This window comes from Poecilia mexicana, unplaced genomic scaffold, assembly GCF_051168715.1.
Source record: "Poecilia mexicana isolate PSO_F unplaced genomic scaffold, ASM5116871v1 scaffold_22, whole genome shotgun sequence".
Classification (NCBI taxonomy): domain Eukaryota; kingdom Metazoa; phylum Chordata; class Actinopteri; order Cyprinodontiformes; family Poeciliidae; genus Poecilia; species Poecilia mexicana.
In genome coordinates, this window is record NW_028263391.1 from 15164726 (window position 1) to 15178081 (window position 13356).

Consider the following 13356-nt stretch of genomic DNA (forward strand, 5'->3'; position numbering starts at 1 on the left):
GACATAGATTTATTGCATTGATAAGGCATGTAATTCTCACAGCTACTGAAAACACAAAAAGAAAAAAGGGGGACAGGAGCTAAAGCTTTTTAATACAGACATGCTGTGTTGTGGCCTATGCAGTCATGGAGAAGATTTCTGATTTCTCCATGACTGTGTGCACACATTACTTGAAAGGTTTATGATGCTCCTTTCATACTCTAGCTGCAGGACCTGCCCATTCTGTCACTGCATGGTGTCACTGCATTTGACTGCAGAAAACTTGTTGTGCATGGACATACTTTTCAATAACCCACCATTTCTGAATTGGAAATGCTTCTTATTAGATTTCTGTATTATAAGTACTTTGGTTTTATTTTCTGAATGTCTGTCGAATAAAATTTTAGGGTTTGATTCTCAAGCCATAATCATGTGGTTATGCATTTTTAGCTTGTGCACTTTTTTTTTCTATCATGCTTTTCCTTCCGCTCAACTTTCCACCAATATGCTTGAAATACTTCAGCCGTCTGACGACAGCTATCACAGTCAAATCTTTTAATGATTGTGTAGTCCATGAAATTTTAATTTACTTTTTTATTAGGCCTGGGCACTAAATTTCGGGGTTTAATTTGCTGTAAGCCACAACGATCAAAATGAACCGTGACCGGGACTCTTAAAATAGATCACCGTAATGCATGAGTTTTGTGTTGTTTTTTTTTTTAAATTGTATACAGGTTTCATAATTTTATTCCAATTGACTGAGATCCACCTGTAGTTTTGGAAAATCTGCGTCACAGAGATTTTGTAAATTCTCGGAAAACGTAGAAGCAGAGCGGGGCGTCATGACGGGGTTTTCAACTGTGAAAATAGTTAAACTTGTTAGCTGGAGGTGTTTGTTCATTGTGGGAGCTTTTTAACTTCACAAATGAGGAACTTAAGAGCACAGAGGAAGTTAGCCAATAATTGCAGGCTAGGTTTCTCAATGCAGCCCTATTTTTTTAGGATGTTCAACAGCAAAACTGAACATCTCATGCACGCTCCCCCCTGAGAAAATGAGCTTTTGCACCAAGAGACCGAAAAGGAGTTCTGTCTGTGCTGCTCGGATTCCGTATCACTTACTTTATCTGTGTGTCACAGCGTGAATGAAACTGCTGACAGTGGACATCTTTGCACAAACTGTGAGTCAGTGTTGTGTGTGAGCTCAACTTTATAGGTTTTAGCCTTTTTTTCTGACTCAACTTCCTGTTGCATGGCGAAATTTTACATTTTCTGTATTCTTCTTCTTTGTTTCTGCAAAAGTTTTGGAAAAAAAAACCTATTGTCAGTACTTCTGTGCCTATGACGCCACTTCCTTTTGAAGAAACAAAAGAGAGAAAGAGAAAAAAAAAAACAATTACTGCCCCATTATCTGGGTAGAGATGTTGTCAACCTACACACCTCTCACTACGTTTTTCTTCTGGTTTCTTTCAACAGGCTGCCTTCCCTCTGTCTGTGAGTCCTTCGATGGCTGCTGACGACTATAATCCTGTGAGTATCCGTCTTTTTTTTTTTTGTGACATTTACAGTGGTGTTACTTCTGCTTCTGCTATTTTATTATGACAGAACTTGATATACGAATTATCAAAGCTTACAAGCCTTTAGAGCAGGTGAGAGGGCAGTTTCCCTTCTTTTTCTTTTCTTGTTTCAAAACCCCATGGAGGCAGAGGAAATGAAGAACAGATAGAAGGACGAGACAGAAAGCTGAAAGTCAGAGAGGAGCAAGAAAAAGAAGTCGGGTGCATGCGAGAAACAGGATGTTCAGCGAGCGTTTTCATCTCAGTTGTTGCATGTGACCGTTTTCTCTTCTTGTCTTCCTCCTCGGACCTCGCCGTTGTCCTCTCTGAAAGGTCTCCCTGAGGCACAAGTCGAAGAAGAAGCACCGAGGGGGTAAGCCGGCTCTTTTTGCTTTGCGTCTGCACCAGGTGTTGCCTTTCTGCTGTAGGTTTGACCGCCAGTGGGCGTGTGAGAAGCAGCAGGACAATTAGTGTGCGCAGAGGGATTTTAGACAACCCACAGTTACTTTCACTTCACTTCTTTTATGCCTTGGTGTATTGCACCGTCTTTCCTCATTTCTGAGTGTCTAACATTAGTTGCTCTTTATTTTTAATTTTTTTTTTTTTTTTTTGCATGTCAATGGCGTGTTGTTAATTATCACACCAGGGGAAGATTGCTGATCCACAGCACTTCAGAGCACACCAAGTTCTAGGTGCTGTGTGGGGAGAGGGGTTGTTATGTATTTTTGTCATTTCAGTGACCTACATTGGCTGGGATGGAATTTTTTTTGTGTGTGTGTGTCTCAGCTAGGATGCTGAACTTCACCTAGATGCTTCGGCTGATGCTTCATTTGCTTGTAGCAGGGTCTCTGTGGACTCACGTACAGGCCTTATCTGTGCACAGGCAATGGTACCATGAGTAGAAGACGAATCTCCGTCAAAGAGCTCGGTCAACCGGACCACCAGGGCTGGCTTTACAGGAAGAAGGAGACCAAGGGTTTCCTGGGAATTAAATGGAAGAAGTACTGGTTTGTCCTTAAGAAGACTGCGCTCTACTGGTACACCAACCAGTTGGTGAGTAAAGAATAATGTTTGTTGCATAGCCTGCCGTGCTTTTTGCTGTTTGAAATGTAAAAAATAAATAAATAAATAAATGCTACAGACGTTCAACATGTGGAGTGTTGGCTGCAGTTGTCTAGGTTACAAGCACAACATCAACATTTATAGTACTGGGATGTGTTTTGTTTATGATGCTAACACGACAATGGTTGGACTAATTTTTGTGAATTGGTAAACTGTTTTGGGCTAAATACAAATGTAGGCCACACTTTTGAGAAACTTATTTTTAGAAACATTTGAAAATTATACCGTATTCTTTTCCCACTCTTTCTATGCACTGCTTGGTGCAGCTCTATCATCATACTGGAATTAAGTCCAATATTATTATTTATGTTTGTAACGTGACAACCAAGTTGAAGTTCTTCACTTTATTTAAATAAGGGGGACTTCCTGTGTCCGTTCAGTATGTCCCAAAATAAAAAGCCCTTATTTTGGCATTCTAGAAGTTTTCAATTAAAAGATTCTACTAGCTTGCCTTTTCAGATTTTCCTATGGGTTAACAGGAGTAAATGGGAAAAATACAATATCGCACACCATTTTACACATTTTTCTTTGTTTAAAAATTGTTCAAAGCCATGTCCATGTCCATATTTGGACATTATTTTAGTGTTGATTCATTACATTGAGGTAGTGTGAAAAAAAATAAAATATGTATATGTATATATATATATATATATATATATAACAAATAACCTTTCCTTGTTTTGGCCAGCATGTTTTGGAAAATTTGTTTCTCACTTTGCGCGTTGTTCATCAAAACGATATCACACTTGGCTCTGTAAATTGTGACAGGGTGATTTTATATAGGAGCTGTAAACTTGGTGTCTGCAGACTCTCTATATTTAATGAAACTGTACAGAAGAACAATTACTTTGTTGCTAGCTCTTTCTTTTAGAGACCCCTGTGGGGGGAGGTGATGGCATGATGTGTATTTGAGTGTGCAGTCACTTTAAAAAAACAAAAGAATTTAAGTTATTTTAAAGAAGAGACTAAATAACTGAGGAGTTTGTCATAATTATTTTGGCGATCAGCCTGACCAGTAGAGAATGTTGACTCTTGACCTTTTCTCTGGATATGGATGTTTTGGTAGTTCTCTGCAAATCTCAGCTTTTTCCATAAGAAACAGAGACTGGAATCTCAGACGAATCAACGAGTAATTTTATCATTTTGAGTTTCACCTTCTCGTCGTCTGCTTTCACCCTTTCACAGCATGAATGATTCAAAGACATGTTAAAAATAAATCTGCCTTTTAAATCGGCTCTTGAATCTTGAATCTGCTTTTCCTTTTGTTTCATTTTGTTAAACACCAGGAAGAAAATGGCCAACTATAAGTCTTGTTCACTTAGCAACAGCATCCACATTGAAGAGTGTTGTCTTCAGGGTGATTTTGATCCACTTGTGATGATGATTTGTTCACTGGTTGGAATCATGAATAAATACATTCATGACCAAAAAACAAAAAAATGTGAGAATGAGAAGTGGAAGTGCAGAGTTGTTATATTTTATTTTTGGATAGTAGTTGAGATGAGTTACATAAAACTTTGGGCACAAATTGTGCAAAAAATTCAGTTTTGCTTAGTCATTTTTTTTGTACTGAAGCTGTTATTTAGAATAACTACTGGGGTTCATGATGTTATTTCAGCCTATGCAAAGTGATGATTAATTTTGGTATTCACAGTTTTTTTTTTTTTTTTTTTTTTTTAGACGAATGAGGAATCTAGAAAATTATAAATGTTAGTATCACTATAAATAAAACATGCTCTTAATTTTTTTTTTTTTTTTTTTTTTTTTACCAGGCTGTAATAGAAATGTTTTCTTAAAAAGTAATAGGAGGATCAGCATGCTGTTTTTTTATTTAAGACAATTAAAAATGTATATCAAAATGTTGTCCTTTTATACATTTTTGCTTACAGTAGCAAACATCAAACAAAATAGTCAATAAAACTTTCAATCTGTTGAGCAATTCTCACATTTAACACCCTTCCTTATAAGCCCACAATGCAGTGGTGTGAATGTCAGACGAGTCATACTTGCTTCTTCAACCTCTGTCACGCTGCCGCAACAGGAACTGCACTGCGTTTCCTGTATGTGTCTTTGTCACTATCAGACTGTCGGCATAGATACAGACAGACATGCATACATAAAGTAAAAATAAAAATCTTTTTTCTGTTTTCATCACACTTTTATGTTTTAATTATCAAACAAATGTATCAAGAAGATAACCTGAGTGAGGAGAAAAGGGCATCTAAATCAAGCTTGTCTTTATATATATATATATATATATATATATATATATATATATATATATATATATATATATATATATATATATATATATATATATGTGTGTGTGTGTAATGACTCATTAAACCCAGTAACTAGTTGTTCAAACATTAACTTTAAGTGTCATCATGAAACTTAAAGTTTCATGATGACACTTAAGTGTGGTTAAAACACTTCTACTGGAAACCAGACACTGGGAATGAATTCCAAAAGTGTCTGAAAATCACTCCTGTTACACTAATATCTGAATGTTTACATTACTACCCACATATATAAAAAGGTAACTTCTGCCATTTTTTATTGTGATCACTTTAACGGTGACTCAAAAACGTTTTTAGACAATTCACACCCCATTCTTTTGATTATAAATCTATTAACTACCTACAATCAGAGCCTCACAAACATACATACTTGATGATAAAACGCACACATTGTAAAATAGGTCATGGCACTGCACTAGATGAATAAGAAATCAATAAAACAAATTTCTTAAATCAAATCCTAAGTAACCCCCAATGACCCTCGTACTGCTCTCTCCATGTTTGACCACAGGGATGAGTCCTTTTCCAGAAACTGTGAGCAGCAAACCCCAACATCCCGATCACAAACCCTTTTAAACTTTTACCTTCAGGTCAGCACTACAAAGCGCTATCAGGGAAAAAAACTACAGAGACAATTTCTTCCCCAGGCTTTCTCTCCAGTTGATCACCATGAACAGCTTACAGCCAGAGTAGTCAGCTACTCTACTGTGAAGACATTACCACAACAATCCTTCTTGTTTTTCCTTAATTATTTAAGCAAATTATCTTTATAAAATTTTTATGTCCTTGAAATTCCTTCTTTGTTTCATGATACAGATTGTAAGCACTGACCTTAACTGGTCTTTTCTGACATCTAGAGTGAGTCATTGATGGTCTTTAAGAGACATTTTAACCATTTCCAGACTGACAGATGTCAGTGAATTTGAAAACTGTGTTTTGCATTTACATAGCTCTCCCTTTTCTACTATTAAAACCATTTGATCTAAGACATCAAAGTGTGACAAATGTCAAAAACGGAAGCAATCTGTAAGGCGGCACATACTTTTTCATGATTGCAACGGGTGTGAAGGCTTTGGTCAGGATTAATGTATGTCACCATCACCGGCTGCAGCTCGGCAACAGGTGTTGCCAGGAAGTGGTTTGACAACCATCGCCATGTCTTTAGCGCCAACTGTTATTCAATTTCTGTGTTGCAGGCGGAGAAAGCGGAGGGCTACATTGACCTCGCAAACTTCATGATAGACGTAGCCATCGAGTGCAAGAAGAAGCAGTAAGCCCAAAGCTTTCTTTTCCAGGATGATGATGTTGTGATTCAGCAACTCGTCTCTCTGTTCAGCTAAACACGAGACTTGACTTATACCAACAACCTGGGTGTCGAAGTTTTCCCACACACTGCGACAGGAAATGTTTATTTTGCTAAATAGTCCTGAAACGATCTTCAAAATAGAAAAGTCACTTCCTTTTTCCACTCATCACATCTCATCAAGAGATTACATTCTTTCTTTATTTTTGCATATCTCTTACCAGAAACCCCATGAAGCTTTCCACTAAAAGTAGCTTGAAACCACAAAAAATATCATTTGTGTACTGAGAACAATGATCCAAGGTTGCTTATCTGTGGGTGTTATGATCATGTGCATTAAAGTTTGAATGAGCTGCCTTTCTAAATGCTCTCCTCTCTCACAGTGCATTCAAAGCCTGCCATCCTCAAGTCATGATGTTTTATTTTGCTGCCGAGAACCACGAGGACATGAATCTGTAAGTTACAATAGGGTATAACTAATGTGAAAGCTGATGGGTTTTTCTTAATATCATATGTTTAAAGTTGAATCATTTGTTCTTCTCAGCTGGTTGAACAAGCTCGGGCTGGCCTCCATTAATTATGAGCAAACAGATCAAACCACAGCAGCTGGTAAGCCCCCCCCCCTCCTCCCTCCCATGCTCAACATGTGTTTTATTGCCAGGTGTGGTCTTAAATTTAGGCCAAAGTGTTTGTGGCTGATTCACAGGAGATACGTGACACTGCCAAATTAGAGCAACGTAAATCCTGTGGTCGATTTTCGTTGTGTCGTCAGCGCGCCATCCTATAAATTCATGCATTTCTTCTTTTTTTTTTTCCCGTCGTTTCTCTTCAAACCAACGTGGACGTTCAGAGTGTTACAGTGAAGAAAGCGATCACGAAGAAGCAGAAAGCACAGAGATCCCCCCTCCGCCGTACTCGGAGCAGACCCTACGGAACTCTGTGGATGCATCTAATCCACCTGGGAGCACGCATCAGGTCAGAGAAGATTCATTAAAATAGCACCTTTGGTCAATGGGTTTAAATGTGTGTCTTCAAAAAGTATACGTACCCCTTTTTTCCCCCCATTTCTGGAAAAGGGGTACAAAGTTCTCCTTTCAGGTTCTCGTTACAAAGGCAAACTCCAGCTCTTGCTGTTATCAAAACACTATTTAGGGCATAACTATGAAGTGGAAGGAAAACGTGTGGATTTCAACGTTCTTAAGTAAAATTCATGAGTTTAGTGTCTCTGATGCCTTCACGAACCAGCTCCTTTTTATACCGAGATTAACTTAAGCTTCTATATGTTGTCTTTGTGCTTCACACATATGTGACACTTTGTATTGGAATATCACATAAAAAAAAACAAAACAATGAAATACACCGACTTAGCCCAATTTAAAAAATAAAAATGAAGACGTGTAAATGTCTCAAACACATCTTTTCTTTTCTCTCTTTTAGGGTACTGTTCCACCACCATATTCTTCCACAGCTCCTGCAGAAGCCAGCGATTCGCTCTCCTCCCCCGTCAGTACGATGACGTCGCAGAGCTCCGCCTCTTCGCTCGCTAAGCAACGGCAGTCCTGGATGGACCTCGTCTCGGAGGCGTCCTCTACTCCAGCCGGGGAGACGGCAGTGGTGTGCTCGGTCCAGGTCCACGCTCAACGACCGCCACAAGGGAGAACGGAAGTGGTGACGGTGTCGGAAAGCTCGGTTCCTCAGAGCTCCACAGACTCAAATGGGTCCAACAAAGAGAACCCAGCGGCTCACGGGGAGGAGCAGAGGGACGTTTTAGGTCCTCAAAGTGCAGGTGAATGTTTCTTGTTTTACTCTATATTTGCTTTCCTGCCTTTATGTGTTTTTCCCTCAAGTTGATGTCTACCTTAAAACCGCCTTGGACTTGCCATACTTATGTTATGCAAGTGGGCTGTATAATAAATTGTAACCTTCTCCTCTTGCAGGCAATCGTGGGAGTAGCTCTGATGAGATGGAAAAGCTGTACATTCATCTAAAGGAGGCCAGCCTTTCACCAATAGGGGATCGGAAACCATCCACAAAAAGGGAATTCAGGGCTTCTTTTGTTAAACGCTGTAAAAACCAGACCGTTAACGATAAGCTACACCATATCAGGGCGCTCAATAGCACGCTAAAGGTATGCAGTGCAGAAACACTTCTGAGGTTTTGAAATCATCTGGGTGTTTTGTTGTGTGGATATCAAATGGATAGATATTCTCTCTCATTTTTTTTTTCTTCTTTTTCTTTTGTCACAGTCTAAGGAGGCGGACTTGCAGGCAATAGAGCAGGTGCTGTCTGACCCAAAGCTTACCTCAGACAAGTTCAGAGAGTGGAAGGAAGCCAACATGCCATTGATGGTGGAGATCTGTGTCAAAGATGACCACAAGGGGGCGCCAGATGCTGTGACAGCTGCAGCATCAGTCACGCCTGCCCCTGTTGCAGAGACCAGTTTATAAGAAGTCACCGTGACTTGGTTTACTGTGTTTGGACTTGGACCTCATGATTACATACACTCACTGCTGTGATTTAGTCAGATGACACTTCAGTTCCATGTAAGCGCATATTTAACTGCTGTTTAACATGCATCTGTAAAGTGTTTTTTTTTGTTTGTTTGTTTGTTTTGTTTTGTTTTTTTCCGTTTTAGGTTTCATATTGACTCGGAAACATGAGCAATGCACATGAAAATGTGGTTTCTGTTTTACTTTCCACTTGGTAGAATTGGGAAATTTTTCAGAGCTTAGTCTTTTTTTTAACATTTTAATTCACAGAACCTTTGCATAAACTCTGATTGTATGGAACGGAATGCACAGAAGCACTGTTTTTTTTTGTTTTTTTTTTTGTTGTTTTTTACTGCATAATTTATCTACTTTGTTTTCATCTGCAGGGAACAAATTCCCAGATTGTTGTTGTCTGCTAATTATTGGTGCCATGCACCGTCTGTGCCTGTTACAAGCAATCCAGGAGCCATGATTCTTTCCTTGTGCTGTAGATGTCACATCATGCTTTATATTAACTGTTCTGACTGAACAATAAACCCTGTAGTTAGAATAAATCACATCTTGATAATTTCAGATAAATAGGAGTCAAATTATTGTCGCTATGCAGTTTAAAACACTAGACATTTGCCTTGAGACCATAAATGTTGGCAGTATGTTTATTTTAGTGTGGAAAAAAAATACTTGGTAGTATTCTTTAGCATTACTGCCCTATGTGTGTACAGAAACCTTTCAAAATAATGGAAGCAAGCCTAAAGCTGCCTTATCATTTCAGGATGGACATTTATGCCTGGATGCGTCATATTTTAAGTGTGCAATCAGTGTTGGCTAATGGAGTCTTTGCGATGAAATATTAGCATCGGCTGTCTTTCAGATATGGTCAAATTTTAACTGAGAGAATCATCCAAGTTTAAATACAAATAGGTAAATAATTCAACTCTAAAATATGTTAAATAAAACTAAAGTGACTTAACTTTACATTATCAATAAACGGCATCTCTTTTTAAAGAAGAGGTTTGTCAGCTTACAGTTTTGGCACTGTTCATTTTTAGCAAACCTTTACAAATGATTACATTTGTCCTGCAAAACTATTGTAATAATTTTAATTTGAACTTTCATTAGATTTGAGCTTATCAAGCAGCAAGAAATATATCCCTTATTATGTGATTTTCCAGGAACCTGGAAAATCAGGTTTTTAGGTACCTGATTAAACCTTGAACATGGATTATTACAGAATATGATATAGAGTCCAGACTGGCTCCATGTGAACTTTTTTTTAATGCATATTTCCTTCATGTTATAGTTTAGTGTAAATATGTTAATAATTAATGTGTAATTGTAGTGTTTTTTTCTTTTGTTTTTGCTATAAAAAGAAATAAAGCTACGCAAAATTTCCAGGCTGTTCTGTCAGTTTGTATGTCTACAGAACCTTGATTTGCAGAATAAAAAATGTAAAGAAAGACAAAAGCTGAAAAGTTCCATGCCCAGTCATATTAAATGAAGGATGTGAACAACAGCTTTAAGCTTTTGCAAATGATTTTCATGTAGATTTATGTTTAGGTTATTTTAATACGGTTGTTTTGACACAATTAGATTGTAGCTCCAGTTGTATATTTAAATAGATTGTCATGTCCCATTCTCAACTCTTTTGCAGGGTTACCTCATGGATTTGGCCTGAAGTGAAGGGAAGTTTAACTTCCCTTCACTTCTGATCACCCATACTGAAAAAGAAAATGTTCATGTGCCATGATGCTATCACCATGCTTAACCATGGTGACAGCCCCTGTTGCAGAGACCAGTGAAACTGAACACTCCATGGAGTGTTTGCTTTTCCCCAAACAAAGCATCTTCATGTAAGCCAGAAAGCTGAGTTTTTGACTAATCTGACCAGAGCACCTCCCTCCACATGCATGCTGTGTCCCCATACAACTGATGTTTCCACCTGTGCCTCTCTGATTAATGATTCATGTTTGCTCAGACCAGGTCAGTATTCATACTATTTTGTCTAAATGTTCCATATTCTCTCCATTTAGTTAGATGATGAATTAAACAGTGCACTGTGAGATGCCTTAAGCCCTGGATATTGCTTTGTAGCAAAATCCTGTTTTGAAATTTATTACAGCTTTATCTGGGACCTTTAAACAAAGAGTATTTATATTTTCTGTCTGATTAAATTGTTTTAAAATGTTAAATCAGATGTTATAATCTGTTAGCATTTGAGTCACCTTTTCCTGGAATACTTTTTTGCTTTTGAGTAATTTCTTGGACGCCAATTATTTGCTTTTACTTGAGGAAAAATAGGAGCAGTGCTACTCTTACTTGTGAACAAGTTTTGAATATTCTATCCACCTGTGTTGTTGATGTTCTGTAGCAAAAGTACTCAAGCCTTAATTTATTAATTAGCAAAACTTCTACAAGCATTTTTTTTTTGTTTCTTTGTTTTTGTTACTTTTAGGGGTGTCAAAGTTAAAGAGGCTGAATATGTATGGATGCCACATTTCTCAGGATTTTATTTCCAAAAGTTTCTTTTCACTTCCCATTTAGGCACTGCTTTGTGTTGGTCAGCCGCATAAAAATCGCAATGAAATAGAAGTATGTGCTTGTAATGAGACGGTATGTAAAAAAGCTGTGGGGATATTAATAATACTTTTGCAGGGCACTGTATGTACTAGATGACATTGCTATGTGTTACAAGATATAGTTCCCAAAAGCTGCCACTAGGAGTCGCGCGTCTCACTGCAAATTCCCCATTGAGGTTATGCGCCATATTGCCAGTCTCCTCCATCTCACCAAACACCGAGCATGCACCGGTTATAGAGGAGATATATTTAAATATTTACAGTGAGCTGCGAGCCGAAACGCAACACCATGGAGGCCGTCAAAGCCTTTAACAGCGAGGTTTGTGTGGAACCAGTGGAAAAGAAATCCCGAACAGTTCGCGTATCTGTTGTCTAGCTCTGATTTTCAGAAGCTAGTTAGCTAACGTTAGCAACGGGGTAGTAAAGAGGGAGAGGAGGGTTGTATCACAGAAGGCCGCACACTATCATTACCTTCTCAGTTATTCATATGTAATACGCCGTCATGTGTGCAAATGTGAACAGAATATTGTTCTTACGCTACACCCCATTTGGGTGAAAATCTCTTAATATTAATTTTGGGTAGGCAGATGCTAAACGCTACAAACTAGCTGTATGCTAGCGAAACAACGCCAGTTACGTGATAACTTGTTGTGTTAACTAATATTAAAGAAGATAAAACACCCTTTCACTAACTTTTCTGTAAATTCGACATTGTATTTTGTTTATCTTTGCATTTATTTAGAATACTGTACTAAATGAAATATATTAAACGTCCAAATGTTTTCAAAATAATACGTTTAGCTATAATATGGCTCATTGCTAAAACAAGCACTGCTATATAGACACAGACGTCCGTTTGCTATAAATTCTCCAGAAGCTACAGGAAATGCGTTAATTTTGTGATAAGGCTAATTTGTAGATTAATCTGCAGAAGAGTGCTTGGTGACGTTTGCTTAATGGCACAATTTTAAGTTTTCCCCTATTGTGACATTGTGTTGTTCTCTTATGTTTCAGCTGTACACATTGACTGAGTACAAGCCACCCATCTCCAAGGCCAAGATGACTCAGATTACCAAGTCAGGAATCAAGGCCATAAAAGTAAGTATATTGATGGATGAGACAGGTAACGGATGAATAAAGCAAACTTCACTGAAGCAAATTGTTGTCCACTTATTAAATCTTACCCTTTATGTTTGCAATCAACTTATATAAACCCAAAATTAATTCTGAATTAAAAATGATCTCCAGTTTCAAGATTTAATTCTTGAAATTACATTTATTGTAGGGCATATATTCTGTTCACCTAGAAATAATGAAGGATTTCTTAAAAGTCCGGCTTACAAGTATTGAAATAAAAAATAAAATACTATGTGTACTGTTATAGTGCATCAGAATGGACCAGTTTGTATCTTGGAATTTCTTGGTATTTTTACTCATGTGTAGTATTTAGTTGTCAAATCCTATCAGTAGCTCACTGTAAGAGCTACTTTCTATTTAGACTCATAATCATCATCAATTTCGCAAAGGACTGTTTGGATGCAATGTTTAGTAGAACATCATTTTTCCCTGGGATCTATTAAGGTGTAAGGATGTCTATTGATTTCTATACCTGATATAGAGTTTGGTAACTGAGATGCTAATGCTCACATCAATTGGAGAGAACATCTACCTTTAAAACATGTTATTAATGAAAATACAAACAGAAATATTGCAGCTGTATGTTTTACTGATATCATAAAGTCGTACCTCAAATCTCCTTATAGCTCCTGAAACTGTACCGAAAAAAAATAAAAAATAAATACAGCTTGCAGGGCTGTTTGGGTAAGTTTCTGCAAGCATTCATAGCTTCAGCTGTAGTTTAGTTTTAGGTCTATGTTGTAGAGAAAAGAGTTTTAAAAGATTTGGTCATTTTAGACTAAACTCACTAAGAAAAACAAAACTTGTATCTCACCTCAGTACTCGTACCTGTTCTATTACATCTTCTAAAGTATCCATATTTGTGACTTTTACCCAGATGCCTCTACATTACTGTAT

General features: G+C 37.6%; 2 protein-coding genes across 4 annotated transcripts in view; both read left to right on the forward strand.

The window, feature by feature from the left end:
• Nucleotides 1–10138, forward strand: part of LOC106930878 (cnksr family member 3) — a 56106-nt gene extending 45968 nt beyond the window's left edge. For both annotated transcript variants that reach the window (XM_088002905.1, XM_015008698.2), the window contains 10 exons: nucleotides 1453–1506; nucleotides 1866–1905; nucleotides 2416–2585; nucleotides 6151–6224; nucleotides 6641–6712; nucleotides 6802–6866; nucleotides 7108–7232; nucleotides 7695–8043; nucleotides 8195–8385; nucleotides 8504–10138. In XM_088002905.1, the coding sequence (XP_087859031.1) occupies nucleotides 1453–1506; nucleotides 1866–1905; nucleotides 2416–2585; nucleotides 6151–6224; nucleotides 6641–6712; nucleotides 6802–6866; nucleotides 7108–7232; nucleotides 7695–8043; nucleotides 8195–8385; nucleotides 8504–8704 (1341 nt within the window). In that variant the 3' untranslated portion in view covers nucleotides 8705–10138. The remainder of the gene's footprint in view (nucleotides 1–1452; nucleotides 1507–1865; nucleotides 1906–2415; nucleotides 2586–6150; nucleotides 6225–6640; nucleotides 6713–6801; nucleotides 6867–7107; nucleotides 7233–7694; nucleotides 8044–8194; nucleotides 8386–8503) is intronic.
• Nucleotides 10139–11014: 876 nt separating this feature from the next.
• Nucleotides 11015–13356, forward strand: part of scaf8 (SR-related CTD-associated factor 8) — a 74411-nt gene continuing 72069 nt past the window's right edge. For both annotated transcript variants that reach the window (XM_088002762.1, XM_015008691.2), the window contains exons 1-2: nucleotides 11015–11641; nucleotides 12337–12420. In XM_088002762.1, the coding sequence (XP_087858888.1) occupies nucleotides 11612–11641; nucleotides 12337–12420 (114 nt within the window). In that variant the 5' untranslated portion in view covers nucleotides 11015–11611. The remainder of the gene's footprint in view (nucleotides 11642–12336; nucleotides 12421–13356) is intronic.